A 17869-nucleotide genomic window follows, 5' to 3' on the forward strand; every position below is an offset into this window, starting at 1 on the left:
GAAAAATTCAATCACACATCTTGCTCAAAAGTGCCGAAAATTCTAGTACCTTAAGGGCGATTCTAGTTGGTCAATCTTAAGGCGGATCCGGACGTGCTGTGGACTATCTACGGAGGGAAGACACTTGGAGTCCTAAAGACTTGTTCTTGCTCGGTTCGGGCGCAGCTAGGGAGGGCACGCAACAAAGAGTATGCATCTAAATTATGCTATATGATTATGTGTAAATAATATGTAATCCTGGGTTAATGGTTGTTTCCGCATGATTTATGTAATATCATATGTATCATAACCTAACACCTGCGGTTCCGTAACCGGAACCTGTTGTGCAGGTAGCAGGTTCCGGTTCCGGGTAACAAATTTGGGAACCTGTTGCAACAGGTTCCGGTTCCGGGTAACAAATTTTTAGAACGGGTACCCTGTTGGGTACCCTGTACACACTAATTTTAACGTGGAGTACCCAAAATAAGGAAATGGGCCATATGAAAATGCTTCATATGCCTAAAATATAATACAATCCAAGCTAATTTTTGGAAAATATAAATATAGAATTGCGACTTAAGCCCAAACTATAAAACAATCAAAGCCCAAACCATAAAGTAGATAGTTTTTCAATAAAATATAAATATTTTACTTAAATTTTCAAAATTACAGGGTACCCTGAATCGGAACCTGTTGCAACAGGTTCGGTTCCGGTTCTCATTTTCAGGAACCTGTTGCAACAGGTTCCGATTCCGGTTCTCATTTTAAGGAACCTGTTGCAACAGGTTCCGGTTCCGGTTCCTGGAATTTCAACAGGGTACCCTGTTGTGCTCACCCCTACCGCAAGCTATCCAGAGCGGAGCAAGTGACCGCACTCGGATCCGAAGCTCGGTACACAGCAGATTGCGACCTTCAGTACATGACAGGATGGGCAGCACCAGTGGGTCCAGTAGGCTACCCGAGGCCAGCGGCCGATCAAGAAGGAGAAGGAGGAGTGATCAAACTCCTTTCCCCCTACACGCCCCGAGCAATCCCACAGAGGAAACTCGAGGAGCGAAGGTATCAGGGCGAGGCTAGGAAAGAGGATCATGACCCCAACATCTTCCCCGTTCTCAGATGATATCATCATGGAGGAAATCCCTAAAGTTAGGCTACCAGCGCACTTGACATACAGCGGGAACACAGACCCGAGGGATCATGTCATCTCCTACGAGCAGCAAATGTTTCTAAGCCCCTACTCCGAGGCCTGTTGGTGCAAATATTTCCCAACTACGCTAACAGGAGTTGCGGGAGAATGGTTCAGATCGTTGCCGAAGGGATCGATCAAAAGCTGGAAGAAGCTGAAGAAGAGGTTTTGCGTACAGTTCGTGAGCAATAATCGCCCCGAACGAACTACCGCAGAGCTAACCTCCATACAACAAGAAAGAGACGAGAGTCTACGAGACTTTATGGCCAGATTCATGAAGGAGTCAACCAACATCCCGAACCTGCAGCCAAACGTAGCAATCTTCGCCTTGAAGCACGCGCTCCGGGAGGGAAGTTCCGGGATAAACTGTCAAGAAAAACCCCTCCAAAATAGCGGACGTACTTCAAATGGAAGATGCATTCATCAGAACGGAAGAGTTCAACAAGGCAGCAGCAAGGTTGAAAGGTCCCTCGGATATGAGGGACACCAAAATGAATCAGAGTAAGCCCGAGGGCAACTCAAAGAAGGGGAAAGAGAAAGTGGGTGCAAGAGATGCAAGCCCAAAGAGAGATGGGAGAAAGGGTGAACTTCAACCCAAATACACTAACTACACCCCACTCACTATACCCCGAAGAGAAATTTGCAGCCTCCACAAGAACGATGAGAATTGGAAGCTGCTAGACAAGCTCAGATCAAACCCCCTTCGTAGAAACAAGAAAAAGTGGTGTGAGTTCCATGATGACTTCGGCCATACCACTGAAGAATGCAACTCGCTGAAGGATAACATCGAGGACCTCATCCGTCGAGGCTACCTAAAGCAATACTTGCTTGACCGAAGGGAAGAGAAAGAAAAAGCCAGCGGATGGAAAACCACAAGAACAGGCCCAGAAAAGAGTCTATGAGGCCGAAGGGCAAAAGAAAAACCCATTCTCGTGGTGTTCGGAGGACAGAGGTCCGGCCACGCCAGCAAGCAACACTTGAGAGCTCTCTCCCACCGAGTCAACTTCAGCACTATAGGGGAGAATCAACCTACCCCCCCGAACATGAATTTTACTGCTGATGATTGCCTCGGAACCCAATATAAACATGACAACCCATTGGTGATCGAAATGGATCTCAATAACCATAACGTCCACAGAGTTCTGGTAAATGAAGGAAGGGCCGCCAATATCATCTTCAGAAACTGTTTCGAGCAGCTCATCCTCGAGGAAGGAGAAGAGTCACTGACTAAGGTCAGTTACCCACTGATCGGATTCAACGGATCCGCAGCAGTCCCGCAAGGAAAGATCACCCTGCCCGTCACCGTTGGTCAAGGCCTAGCGGCAAGAAACCTCCGAGAAGAATTCTTGGTGATGGATTGCGATTCAGTATATAATGTCATCATGGGACGAACCATGATTCACAAGATACAAGCAGTCCCATCCACACACCACCAGATGATGATGTACGTCTCGGATGCAGGGTTCGCCGAACGGATAAAAGGTGACCAGGAGGTGGCAAGACGAACTTGCCACGCTGCCATCCGAAAGCCGAAGCTAGGAGACGGTCCCGAAGATGAGGATGAGAAAAGTGACCCCTCAAGAGAGGAAAATGAGGCGAAAAGGAGAAAGGCAGGATCGAGCAGTCTGGTAAAGCCCGCAGAGGTTGATGCTCGACCCGAAACCCTTTCCCCCGAGCCAGATCAAGAAATGGAGGACGTCCCCTGGAGGACGACTCAGATAGAAGTGTCCGAATAGGCAGAGGCCTAAGTTCGGGACTCCGAACCGAGCTGACCCAGTTCTTGAGGGATCACAAAGATATTTTTGCATGGTCGGCAGCCGATATGCGAGGGATAGATCCGAAGATGATCTGCCACAAGCTGGATGTCAATGCTGAGGCTCGACCAATCAAGAAAAAAAAGAGGAATTACTCCTTTGAGAAGAACAAAGCTATCGCCGAAGAGGTGAAGAAACTGCAAGAGGCAGGTTTCATTGAACCGTGCATGTACCCCAAGTGGCTGGCCAATGTGGTGATGGTCAAGAAAGCAAACGGCTCGTGGCGCATGTGCGTTGACTTCACAGATCTCAACCGAGCCTGCCAAAAAGATTGCTACCCTCTCCCGAGGATAGATCAGCTAGTAGACTCTACGAGCGGCCATGCATTGCTAAGCTTCATGGAGGCCTTTTCAGGGTACCATCAAGTATTCATGCACCCCGACGATAGAGCAAAAACTGCCTTCATCATAAGCGCGGGAGTGTTCAACTACAGAATGATGCCCTTCGGATTGAAAAATGCCGGAGCCACTTGCCAAAGGCTAGTTGATCACGTCTTCGCCGATCAAAAAGGAAGGAACGTCGAGGTTTATGTGGACGATTCCATAGTGAAAAGTGTTAAGGAAGAGGACCACAACAAAGACTTGGCCGAGACCTTTGCCAACCTGAGGAAGTACAAAATGAAACTGAACCCGAAGAAATGTATCTTCGGGGTAAAGTCAGGCAAATTCCTCGGATTCATGGTGAGCGAAAGGGGAATTGATGCGAACCCGGACAAGGTCCAGGTGAAGGAAATAATGCCCTTGGTCCAAGTATGAATATAATATTAAGTCTAATAAATGCGGTTCAGTATTAATTAACAAGTTAATAATTCAGTGAGATCAAGTGAGCTGAATGCCTAGCTAGAGGCCGCTTCGGTTCAAGTGGAATTAATGATATTAATCCACAACTTACTCTTGACTGAACCCGTAGGGTCACACAAATAGTACGTAAACGGATCGAGTATTTAATGGAATTAAATACTCCATCTATGGATATTCTGAATCGACGGATCTTGGTTTCAGTGGGAGCTGAGATCGTCACAAGCAAGAGATGAATACTCCGAAAACGATGATATTACCGGAAACGGAAATATGGATCGTATCGGAAATATAAATATTATCCAAGTCGTAGATGTTGCCGGAAACGGAAACATGGTACGTATCGGAAAATATTAATGGAAATGGAAATATTGTCGGAATCCGAAATATTGCCTGAAACGGAAATATTGTCAGAATCGGAAATATTATCGGAATCGGAAAATAATTCCGGAAACGGAAATATTAAATATTTGTTCGAAACGGAAATTAATTCCGGAATCGGAAATGTTAAATATTGTTCGTATCGGAAATGAATTCCGGAATCGGGAAATTAATCGGAAGCGTATCGTACGAATTAGCATCGGACGAGGCCTGCCAGACGAAGGCCCAGCACGAAGCTGGGCCATCACCCAGCAAGCTAGCGCGCCACAACGCACCAGCCAAGGCTGCGCCAGGCCCACCGCAAGGCAGGCCCAGCGCGCGCCAAGGCTGCGGCAGCGTGTGGGCCTCGTGGCAATGGGCTGTGAGTGCTCGCGGGCTGCGCGCGCGCGCATGGCGCCCCTCGTGGGCTGCTGTGCGTGCGTGTGTGTGTGTTTGTGTTCATATACGAATCCTAAAGCTATCAGGATTCGATATATGATTAAATTCCTAATCCTAAAACGATAAATTAATTAAATAAGAGTTCTACTAGGATTCTAGTTTAATTAATTCGTATCCTAGTAGGATTCCAGTTCCTTTTCCATACCTCTATAAATAGGTGCCTTGGGTCATAATTTATAGAAACAATTGAAGTATTCTAAAGGTAAGATTTTGAAGAAAAACCAGCCATACACTTGCACCTAATAGCCGAAATTCCTAAGCTACCTTAAGGGCGATTCTAGTTGGTCAAGCTTAAGGCGGATCCGGACGTGCTGTGGACTATCTATGGAGGGACGACACTTGGAGTCCTAAAGACTTGTTCTTGTTCGGTTCGGGCGCAGCTAGGGAGGGCACGCAACAAAGTGTATGCATCTAAACTATGCTAAATGATTATGTGTAAATAATATGCTTTCCTGGCTTTATGGTTTTTCCGCATGATTTATGTTTTGTCATATGAATCATAACCTAACAGTGGTATCACGAGCCTCTTATTATTTTCATAATCTAAATTGCATGAACATGGTTAACTTTTACAAATTTGCAAAGAATTAAAAGGGGTGATTAATTTTCGTACTTGTTAATTAATTGCAAATTGCGTTTATTTAATTATATGTACGCAGTTTTTCGGCAGTTTCTTCGTTACTCATCCAAATCGAGTGATTTTTGTGTCAATTCCTCATGTAAAAGGCATTCTAAAATTTTGACAAAACAAATATTTTTCGGCCGAACCCAGAATTCCCAAATTCGAAGCCTAACTATGACTTTTCGGAGGTTTTAGTTTTTCGAACGCAAAAGTTTGTAAATTTAAGATGTTAAATTAAATATTTGCGATTCTTGTTGATAAATATTGAATTTTTGATTGACCTACAGTATATGTTTAACAAGTTTGAATGCCTAGCCTTGTTAATTATACAACCTAATTTGTAATTATGATTAATTTGTTTAAATTCGAATAATTTAGAATTAATTTGATTTTCATAATTAATTAATAATTTAATTAGGTACCAATGATTAAAAACCACCATAAAAATTGTTAATTTGTGTTAAATTTTAAATTTTTTTATGACCTAGATTTGAATCCATGTTAATCGGAAATTAATTGATTAATAAATTTTCGATTTTTCGCCCTAAAATTATGAAATTAATATGATTTATTAATTTGTCATTAATTTTGGAAATAAAAGTTTTAATTTTTATGCAATTCGCTCATAAAACTTGCACGCACAAAGCAATGGACGCTACGTGTTACCCTTAAGGGGTGTTGTATAGTGCGGGCATGCAACGACGAGCAAGGGAGCTCGTCGCCCATGCGGTACGAATGCAGCGAGCAAGGCGAGTAGCATGCGAGCACAAGGCAGCAGCCCTGCCTTGCGTCGATGCTGCGATGATGCATGGGCGGATGGGCGAAGAAGCAAGGCGAACGAGCATGGAAGGCGCGCGCGCGCGGGCAGCAAGGGGTGCCTCGCAGCACGAGCGCTGCCTCGCCCAGCCTCGCCAAGCAACTGCTGCGCTATGAAGCAGCGAGCGATGCTGCGCCCAAGCGTGGCTCGGCTTGCTGCGTTTGCGCGTGGCAGCTGCTCGTGCCTTGTTGTGCAATCACTCGTGAGGGGCGATGCTGCCTCGTGGACACGACGGGGCATGGGCGCAAGCCCATGGCCTCGTTTTGACCCGAGTGATGCGCTTTGAATTTAATTTTTAATTTTCAGTTCGGAAACGATTTTAATTAATTTTAAAAATTCGTAATTTAAATTGTTTTCTTGGATTTTAATTTTGAATATTATAATTATTATAAATTTTATTTATACTAATTATTTTACTAAAATTAAATCTTGAATTAATTTAAATTCGTTTAATTCAACTGAAATAAATTAAATTAATGGATTCGATTATAAATTTATATGAGCTTTAAATTTTAATTAAATTTGTATGTTTCCGGTTAGACTAGAAATACATTTTTATGTTTAAAATTAGTAAAGCATATGAATTTATTGGTTTAAGTGGGAGCATTTTTAGTCATAAACTCTTGATTAGGTCTACAAATCCTTTAAGGTTAAACAACTTGATTAGAATTAATAAGGACTGAATAATTGGTAGATTATTGATGCCCTTAATTAATTGCTGCAAATATTTATGTGATGCATAACGTGTTTTACTAACCAGCTATGTGGGCCATTCATGATAATGAATGGGTGAATGGTAGATATATTGTATATGTACTTTTTTGCAGGTTATGAAGTGACTAGTATGGCCCAAATAGGATAGAAAATATGGTCTGTGTACCATTAATTTGAATGTAATTGGTCTAAAGTACCAAAATTGTTTTTCAATTTAAATATGGTATGCGTACCATCAAATAGTTGTAATTAGTTTAATTATAGCTTATCCTATTTGAAGAAAATGGCGCCTCCCACGGTGAAATTCAAGACGAAGTTACCATTTTCGAGACGGACTTTGAAGTTGAAGCTTCAAGATAAAGTCGGGCCATACTAGATCACATTTATCTTATGCATGTTTTAAGTTATTTATTGCTTTTAAATATGTCTTAAATATGCATGAGATCAAAGCTTGATTATGTTGCATGATTAAGGATTTTAGTTCACTTAAAATCTAACCAACATAGTAAGAGCCTTAAGTTCCAAACTTAAAAATTGAGTTAAAAGGTGCCATGCCAAAATAAACACTTACTTGGATATCCTTTACATCAATCTAGTAATAGTTTCGCTCAGCGAGGTGTTACTTATTGGTCCTAAAGGGGTAAGGTACACAAATAATTGTGAGTACATGTTAGTTTTGGTGAAACTCAACGATATAAGTAAGGAGTCCTTTTATGTCGTGGCAAAATCGATAGGTTTACCTAATAAGTTCTTAGATGTACCTATCAACCAAGAGTAGTTTCTAGACTATTAGCAAAAGGCTTTTGCTTACCTAAAATGTTTTAGAATTGAGTCAAAATACATTATGTGCTTAATTCTTCAATGGTTTTAGGGTCTTGGAATCATTTTATTCACACCTTCCGGTACAATAAAATCGAATAAAATGCTAATAACTTGTTTAAATTGCATGATTGCTTTAATTTTCAAGTTATTACTCATGATAAATGTTTAGACTTTGCATGCTTCAATGTATGTTTTAATTATTGTTTATAATTAAATATCTTGCACTGCAGTAAATCCTTTTAGAAAGGTAACAGTAAATTTCCTCGATTGGTAATGAATCCAAGAACGATTCATGGAAATGAGAGAAAATGAGCAATTCAAAATGCACGTTTCTTATAGCAACTTTTATGGTTGTTTTCGAGTATCAAAATCGAATGGCAAACCAATTGGTGCTTGTGAATTCAAAATACAATGTAGTTTTGAGATCATAAAGCATTGAGTTTAAACGCTCAGCTTTACCAATGGTTAACAACCTAAAATCTTTTTCCATTTAATTCTCGAATGAGTCTAGTCCCTAGACATTCGAATAGATCAATGCTTAGAGAACTTTAGAAGCTTCTGGTAAGATCATCTAGTTGAAACAGAATATTCAACATAAATTAAAATGGTAAGAACCTTGTTGGAATGACATTGGACATGTCTAACAAAGTATAAAAGTCAACACTAGAGAATTCAATTCTTAAGTTTGTAAGAAAGGGTACAAGAAATAGGAAAACAAGGAACAAATGAAAGAAATTTTACGATTTCATTTCTACCTATAAGTTTATGTTTAAAGAGAAGTGACCTAGCAATCAAACTTTCTTGGTATCATATACCGCTTGAGGTTCTTACTTCGGTAATAACTCAAACTATGGAAGCTAAGCTACACTAATGGCCTGTAAGTGGGAAATGAAGCATGGCAATGCTACATTAGTTGTAGGGTCATCTAGTTTGTTTTAAGTCCTTTCAAAGGCTGGAACTTAATGGCTATTTTGTTCCACAATCAGCATACCTAAATTTCTATTTTCAAACACAGAAAGACTCACATTCAGAAGAACAAAAACAATGTTTGTTTGTTTGTTTGTTTGAATGAAATGGTCATTTACGGGTTGAGTCAATATGCTTGATTAAAACAAACAACTCTTTAACAATAAAAACTTTACTACGTTCAAATCAAACCTTTGATTTGAGTTCCACTAAACTTTGGCATTGTTGCTTAGACCATATCAACAAGTTAACGTTCTAAAGCTCTATTTCGATGGACTTTTGAAAGTTGATTGATTTCTAGATCAATTCAAGGCAAGCTAGTCTTACTTGTTGAAAGTAACAAAAGATATGAACTATTGTTAGAACGCCTAGACAAGAGTTCAAAGCTAAAGAAAGGTTTTATGACTTTATTATTTCACACAGATTTGAGTGAATATAGGTTTATTTACTCAATGTGATATAAGTTTGAATCTGTTTGGCTAGTTCAAAGATTCAGAAGTATAAATCCCACTTGGCAAGAAATCATAAAGATCTAGGTTAGATCATGTTGATGATTACTTAAGTCAAGAATGATCATCAATGATTGTGTGTAGTAAAATTCACAATCTAGCTCCATAAGATATGACATATCTAAGTTGGAATGATCGAAGTCAATTAATACTTGATTCGATCAATGATGAATCATAAAGAACTTTCCTATAATTTCTAAAAACAAAATGCTCAACTACCACCAAACTAAACCAAATTCGTCAAAGCTATTGAAAAGTAATTTCAGAATATCTTTTCATGATATATCTAAAGAGTTTCTAAACTCAGTGGGAGCTTAGTGTTTGTTATTCAACAAACTAAGGCCCAAGTATAGATATATGTTTCATTGTGATTTATTCAAATGAGATACAAGGGTATTGTTTCTACCACGATTTTTTGAGAACATAATGTTTGTTTGCTCGAAATAATGTCCTTTTGGAGATTCGTTTCCAAAATGACAAGTGGGAGAAAATAGACCTCGAAAGTCTTCGAGGCGAACAACAAACATAAAACGGAGATTCCGGAGGCTTTTCGAAGTTCTTTAGAAAATCCGAACACTTATTCTTTGAAGACTTTAGAAGTGGCTTTAAAGAATAGACATCTCTTAGAAGACTTTACAAGTGCTTCAAGGGGAACAGAATATTCAAAGGACTCTCAAAGTGCCTGTTGATATTCTATTGTTTGATGTTCTATACCCAAGTAGGCATAGAGTTCAAGTCACTGAAACTATGAGATTCTTCTATTAGATAGTGAAGAAACATGGAGTTCAGGTCAATGAAACTATGAGATTCTTCTATTAAATAGTGAAGAAACCTACAACTTGCAGTCAAACTATTATCATTAATGAGTTTGTGACTTGTAAGAAAGCTATGACGAAACCCAGATTCCCTAAAATGGTTAGAGGCCATATATAGACTCAAATGTTTTAAATGGTTAAAGGCCATAAAACATACTCAATGTTTTGATGACAAAATTGAAATTTTGTTGATTTGCAAGAATAGTTTCACACCTATTGGTTGCAAATTTGTTTTAAGGATAAAAACCATCAAACATGGAATTGTGTTCACACACAAAGCTAGATTAGTTGCTAAGGGTTACAAGCAAATTCACGGCGTGGATTGTGTTGAAGCCTCATGCAAAATCGTAATGCTTAAGTCTACAATTCAAGCAATGATTGCATATTGGTACATATGGCAATTGGATGACAAAACGTATTCCTCATTCAAATGTTGGAAGAAAACTATGTACATCGCATGTCATAGGATTTGTGGATCCAAATAAATGCTTGAAAAGGAAAGCTGGCTTATGAAATCTAAGTACAGATTTAAGCAAGCAATTGGGAATTGGAACTGTATTTTAGTGAAGCTAATAAGCACTTTAGTTTCATAAAATGTACATGACTCTTATAGATATATAAGAAGTTTAGTGGGAGTACGTAAAACTTAATTGGTCCTATGTGTATCACACACATATCTATCTATTGTGAAATAACATTCAAATGCTAATGACTTAGATTTGAAATTATTCATCAATGATGGACCATGGCGAAACTTAGTACATACTGGGTATTAAGATCTATTTACTAAGATCTTATAATATTGTTTTAGATTAAGTAATGGCATTTACTAAATCAAACACGGAAGACTCCATTGGAGATATTCGACCCATGTGAATAAATCTAAGTAATGAATGTTTGAACTATGTATAAGCATTTACTAAGTTAAACATCAAAGGATCTAAGTTAGATTCTTAACCTATATTATATGTCAAAGAATTTAGCTGGATTCAGTATCTACTGAAATTGAATGAGCTAAAGTTACATGAATAGAATTGAATTAAGAATTATTCTGCAAAAGAATTTATCATGTATGATATAATATGAGGATCGCCAAAAACGTATCGTATGACTTTAGGCATGACGAACATATACCAATCTCTATTGATCTAAGTGAAGATCAACTAGATTGAGATCAAGAATACTTATGGTACTTGAAAAGGTACATAGGAATAGTTCTTGATTCAAGGAAATAAAGATATGCTAAATATTGATGCTACACGCATAAACACTGGCAAAGGATCAAGCAAGACCTTTTGGAGTTCACCATTGGCAAGGGCGAGCTATAGAGCATCGTGTTTTGAAATGGCAACATGGATTGGAGACCATGAGTTGTTGCGTGGGAAATTAAATATTAATTTCTAAGTTCTAAGATGCAGCTGGAAAGTCTTCCACATATCTGTGAACTGCTTGGATAAGTAAATCCAACCAACGCATCACTAGCAACCTATACATTTGAAGTAAAAGTACTTATTGCCAAAGAAGCAATAAAACAGGGTTGTTTATGTTAAAAATCTCTTCACTGAACTTGGGTAGATCACATGTCTGTTCACTTAATGATTCTTCATTGCAAAATGCGTAGAACCACTATTGTAGTAAGAAAGACTAGATCACATAATAAACAAACTCAGAAGATCTTATCATCTTATCTCGAAAAACATTCGATGAAAGGGATATTAAGATTGGCAAAGCATGATAACTAAACATATGCAACAAGTGAGAAGCAACACTCACATTGTAGCACTGGAAATTAAGCATAGCTTTGAAATTCCATGAACTGTTTTAAAGATGGGTTTGAGGCCCATGGTTGTAAAACATTGGGGTTGAACATTTATCATATATGAAATATATTTTCATATTCCATTTAATCTTGGTTTAGTATTAAATGATGGGTCCCTTCAATTTGACGATATATTCAAGATAGACTGTCAGGACCAGTCCTGTGACTAAGAAATGTCTATCAAGTGAACTTGAATGTCAAAAGTTGAAAATGGTCCCTGGTCGGAGTTTTCTATAAAAATGGACGCATAGAAAACGTTAGACGACTAGAATGCAAGATGACTAGTAGTTCTGTTTCTTGAACTATGTGGACATGGCAATGTCGTAATCATTTGCATAGATACTTACTTTGGGAAGACTAGTATCGGACAGACCTATGAAACTTTACTGTAAGAGATGAAAGTCATTCATAAGTAAATTTCATTAAAATTATTAGACACTAAATCCTCAATACCTGAGTGATTTGAGATTACTTGTTTGAGAACTGGTTACTTTGACGTTGACCAACCGTCGCACCGTAAAAGGAGGCTATAAAGGCAACGCTCAGGTAATCACCTATCAAACGAAGTCTAATCTCAAGATCGCAAGATTGGGATTGTCCTCCCGTAAATCGGGATGAGATGCTTAAAAGTTGTACAAGGCCACTCGGAGAGCTAGAAACTGTAAAATGCATGGCCGTGCTCGGATGAATCATAGGCTATGATTATCTGTTTATTTGATCAGTTGAACTCTGAAACCGAGAAACACCTCTGGACATAATAAGGATGACAACTCTTACCTTATGTTCAAGAGCAAGCATCGAGCGACAAAGGAATTAGGTAAATGCACACTTGTCCCTAAGGACAAGTGGGAGACTGAAGGAAATAATGCCCTTGGTCCAAGTATGCATATAATATTAAGTCTAATAAATGTCGTTCAGTATTAATTAACAAGTTAATAATTCAGTGAGATCAAGTGAGATGAATGCCTAGCTAGAGGCCGCTTCAGTTCATGTGGAATTAATGATATTAATCCACGGCTTACTCTTGACTGAACCCGTAGGGTCACACAAATAGTACGTAAACGGATCAAGTATTTAATGGCATTAAATACTCCATCTATGGATATTCGGAATCGACGGATCTTGGTTTCAGTGGGAGCTGAGATCGTCACAAGCAAGAAATGAATACTCCGGAAACGATTATATTACCGGAAACGGAAATATGGATCGTATCGGAAATATAAATATTATCCAAGTCGTAGATGTTGCCGGAAACGGAAACATGGTACGTATCGGAAAATATTAATGGAAATGGAAATATTGCCGGAATCGGAAATATTGCCGGAAACGAAAATATTGTCAGAATCGGAAATATTATCGGAATCGAAAAAATAATTCCGGAAACGGAAATATTAAATATTTGTTCGAAACGGAAATTAATTCCGGAATCGGAAATGTTAAATATTGTTCGTATCGGAAATGAATTTCGGAATCGGGAAATTAATCGGAAGCGTATCGTACGAATTAGCATCAGACGAGGCCTGCCAGACGAAGGCCCAACACGAAGCTGGGCCATCGCCCAGCAAGCCAGCGCGCCACAACGCACCAGCCAAGGCTGCGCCAGGCCCACCGCAAGGCAGGCCCAGCGCGCGCCAAGGCTGCGGCAGCGTGTGGGCCTCGTGGCAATGGGCTGCGAGTGCGCGCGGGCTGCGCGCGCGCGCATGGCGCCCCTCGTGGGCTGCTGTGCGTGCGTGTGTGTGTTTGTGTTCATATAGAATCCTAAAGCTATCAGGATTCGATATATGATTAAATTCCTAATTCTAAAACGATAAATTAATTAAATAAGAGTTCTACTAGGATTCTAGTTTAATTAATTCGTATCCTAGTAGGATTCCAGTTCCTTTTCCATACCTCTATAAATAGGTGCCTAGGGTCATAATTTATAGAAACAATTGAAGTATTCTAAAGGTAAGATTTTGAAGAAAAATCAGCCATACACTTGCACCTAATATCCGAAATTCCTAAGCTACCTTAAGGGAGATTCTAGTTGGTCAAGCTTAAGGCGGATCCGGACGTGCTGTGGACTATCTACGGAGGGACGACACTTGGAGTCCTAAAGACTTGTTCTTGTTCGGTTCGGGCGCAGCTAGGGAGGGCACGCAACAAAGTGTATGCATCTAAACTATGCTAAATGATTATGTGTAAATAATATGCTTTCCTGGCTTTATGGTTTTTCCGCATGATTTATGTTTTGTCATATGAATCATAACCTAACACCAGGCAGCATTAGATCTACCCGAGCCGAAGACAAAGAGAGACGTGCACCCTTCTTCAAAGATCTCAAACCAAAGACCCTTCCAGGAGGAGAAACAGAACCAATCAAAAAGAAAGGCATCCCGAGGAAAGTGGAACCCGAACTGACATGGGAACAAGAGCAGAGAGATGCATTCCAACAGCTCAAGGCTCACCTAGCCCAACTGCCGACGCTAGCCAGGCCAAAGGAAGGGGAAACCCTATACCTATACGTCGCAGTTAGTCCCGGGACAGTGAGTGCAGTACTCCTTCGGGAAGAAGAGAAAAAGCAACAGCCAATCTATTTCACCAGCCGAACTCTAACAGATGCCGAGACTCGGTACCCACTCATTGAGAAAGTAGCATACGCAGTGGTAGTAGCTGCCCGAAAACTAAGGCCCTATTTTGACTCCCATCAAATAGTGGTGCTAACTGACCAACCACTGGAGAAAGTGCTGGACAAGATAGAGAGGCCGGGAAGATTGGTTGCATGGGCTTTTGAGCTATCTGAGTTCGGCATCAAGTATCAGCCGAGGACAGCCATCAAGGCGCAAGCACTCGCTGACTTCTTGGCCGAATGCTCATATCAAGAAATGTTGGATGACACCAAAAGAACATGGGAGGTCTACACTGACGGATCTTCCACAGTGAACGGCTCGGGAGCCGGAGTGGTGCTGATACCTCCAGTAGGGAAAACCATTGAGTATGCCCTGAAGTTCGGTTTTAAAGCAACCACCAATGAGGCCGAATATGAGGCCGCGATCGCAGGGATAGAGGTATGCCTATCTCTGGAGGCCGAACATATTTGCCTCAAGACTAATTCCCAGCTTGTAGCCAACCAAATCCGAGGGGAGTATGAGGACAAGTGGCCAAGTATGCCAGCTTATCTAGCAAAAATCAAATCCTTAACGTCAAAGTTAAGATCCTTCGAAGTCATCCTCATCCCCCGAGGTCAGAACACACAAGTAGATGCACTATCAAAACTTGCAAGCTCAATGCTCATCGACTTAAACAGGTTGGTCCATGTGGAAGTACACCAAGAAAGAAGCATCGACATGCCACCCCCTACAGTATGCAACCTGCGTCCCGAACCAAGTTGGATGGACGCAGTCATCGCATACAAGGAGAGGGGAGAACTTCCCGAAGACAAGCTGCAAGCAAGAAAGTTGAAAAGATTTAACCAATGGTTCGTCATTGACGCCAACGGAGAACTCATGAGAAAATCATTCTCAGCCCCACTGCTGAAGTGTGTAGGTCCAACTGATGTCGATTACATCGTAAGGGAAATCCACCTCCGCCTATGTGGAAATCACATCGGAGGCAGAGCATTGGCGCAAAAGACCCTAAGGGCTGGATTTTGGTGGCCCACCATGGTTTCCGAGGCGAAAGCGATGACGAGGAAGTGCGAGAAATGCCAGAAGTTTGCACCAGCAATCCACCAGCCAGCTCAGACCTTGCAATCAACACTCTACCCCTTACCCTTTGCACAATGGGGCCTGGACATCATCGGCCCATTCCCCTCGGCTGTAAACCAGAAGAATTGGTTGATTGTAGGAGTTGACTATTTCAGCAAGTGGATTGAAGCCGAAGCAGTCTCGTCCATCACTGAGCCACAAGTCCGCAAATTCATTTGGCAAAACATCATCATAAGGTTCGGAATACCGAGGCTAATGGTCTTCGACCATGGAAATCAATTTGACAACACACCACTGCAAAAGTGGTGCAAACAGTTCGGTATCCACCTCGCCTACTCAGCAGTGTGCCATCCTCAGAGCAACAGCCATGCCGAAGCTGCGAACAAGCTTATCCTCAACGCACTCAAGAAGAGAGTTGAGGACGAAAAGAGTAAATGGCTAGAAGAGCTCCCTGGAACACTTTGGTCCCTTCGGACCACCGAGAAAGAAGCCACGGGGCAGACACCTTTCCACTTGGTATACGGTTCCGAGGTTGTCATCCCTGTAGAAATCGGAACAGAAAGCTTGAGGATCCAGGCATAGAACAAGTATGATGGAATCCATGGACAAAGCAATGATCAGTTTCTGTCCGAAGCCCTAGACCTACTAGATGAAGCTCGGGACGAAGCCAGAACTATCAACGCAGCCTATCAGCAAAGGGTCAGCAAGCACTACAACCGAAGAGTCAATGCCAGACCTCTAAAGGTCGGCGACCTAGTGCTCGGAAACGCTGTCGCAGTTCAAAAGGGAAGAATCCACGGGAAGCTCTCGGCAACATGGGAAGGACCATACATTATCCACTCTGAAAAGAGGACTGGCACCTTTGTGCTTAAACAGTTAGATGGGACAATTTTGAAGAACCATTGGAATGCCAATGTTCTCAAAAAATATTTTGTATAATCCCACCCAGTTTGTAATCCAAGTAAGTTGTTTAATGAGAAGAGGAAAGCCACTAGCACCATGTGTTTCATTAAACGCATCTCCCTGTCTTTTTGCTTTATCACTATTTTTCATATATATGCATGCAACTTCGGATCTGATCAATCCGAAACTAAAATCAACCCGAGACGACTATTCCTTGGAATCTAAATCCAAGAAATAATTGACTCAAAATCCCCTCTGCAAATCTTTTAATGAACACACAATGATCTGATGTCGTCCTTTAATATTTTTGTGATCTTTCATAAAAGACTCAAATTTTCGATACCATTGTCGCGGTGCTTGCTTTAAGCCATACAAGCTCTTATTCAAATGACATACCATGTGTTCATTTCCCTTAACCTGAAATCCCTCAGGTTGTTCCATATATATTTCTTAATCCAAATCACCATGTAGGAAGGCTGTTTTCACATCTAGTTGTTCAATTTCCAAATTCATGCATGATGTCATGCCAAGAACAACTCGTATAGACGACATTTTCACAACTGGTGAAAATATTTCTTCAAAGTCAATACCTTTCTTTTGACTGAACCCCTTCACAACCAGACTAGCTTTATATCTTGGTTGTGGATTATTTTCTTCAGTCTTTAATCTAAATACCCACTTATTCTTGAGTGCTCGCCCCTTTGGTAGCTGTACCAAATCAAATGTGTGATTCTCATGCAAGGATTTTATCTTATCTTGCATGGCTTCCATCCACTTTTCCTGATGTACATCTTTCAAAGCCTCTTCATAAGACTCTGGTTCTCCCCCTTCAGTAAGTAACTGATATTCACCTCCAGCCAATTTTGCTGGAAGTCGTCTATCTCGAGGGGATCTTCTTATTTCTGCTTCATGAGATGATTGATTTTCTTGTTGTGGACTATGTTCCACATTCTCATCATCATGAGGTTGATCATCTTGGTGTATTTCTCCCCCGTAATCATCAATTGCATCCGGAGAAGGAACTGGATTCATGATTATAGGCAATTCTTCATGAGATGTTGTAGATTTTCCCAATTTTTGTATGTCTTTAATGGTTTGATCTTCAAATAAAACAACATCTCTGCTTCTAACAAGTTTTCTTTCAGCAGGACTCCATAACCTATAACTAAAGTCATCTTCAGGATAGCCAAGAAAGATACGGAGTACATTGTTTTATCTTGCTATCAAGTTTTGATCTTTCTTCCCTCTAGATGTGAACAAAGGCTCTACTTCCAAACACCTTCAAACTTTCATAGTTTAATCTTCTTCCAGACCATATCATCTGTGGAACATCACCATCAAGTGGAACTGAAGGAGATATATTAATCAAATGACTGCAGTCTTTACTGCCTCCCCCCAAAAAGATTTGGGTAACTTTGCATGTGATAACATCGAACGAACTTTCTCCGTTATCATTCGTTTCATTCTTTCAGCGAGACCATTTTGTTGAGGCGTTTTTGGGACAGTTTTCTCGAGCTTTATCCCATGCAATATTCTTCAAAAGGACCTCTATACTCACCACCCTTATCAGATCGTACACATTTTAATTTCATGCCAATTTC

At 40.4% G+C, this 17869-nt stretch overlaps 1 protein-coding gene across 1 annotated transcript; it reads left to right on the top strand.

Moving 5' to 3' along the window:
- Positions 1–2987: 2987 nt before the first annotated feature.
- On the top strand, positions 2988–15947 carry LOC110804057 (uncharacterized). The gene is made up of 2 exons (XM_056842415.1): positions 2988–3129; positions 13939–15947. The coding sequence occupies exons 1-2, from the start codon at positions 2988–2990 to the stop codon at positions 15945–15947; spliced, it is 2151 nt and encodes a 716-aa protein (XP_056698393.1).
- The last annotated feature ends 1922 nt before the right edge of the window (positions 15948–17869 follow it).

The sequence above is a fragment of the Spinacia oleracea genome, chromosome 4, assembly GCF_020520425.1.
Source record: "Spinacia oleracea cultivar Varoflay chromosome 4, BTI_SOV_V1, whole genome shotgun sequence".
NCBI lineage: Eukaryota > Viridiplantae > Streptophyta > Magnoliopsida > Caryophyllales > Amaranthaceae > Spinacia > Spinacia oleracea.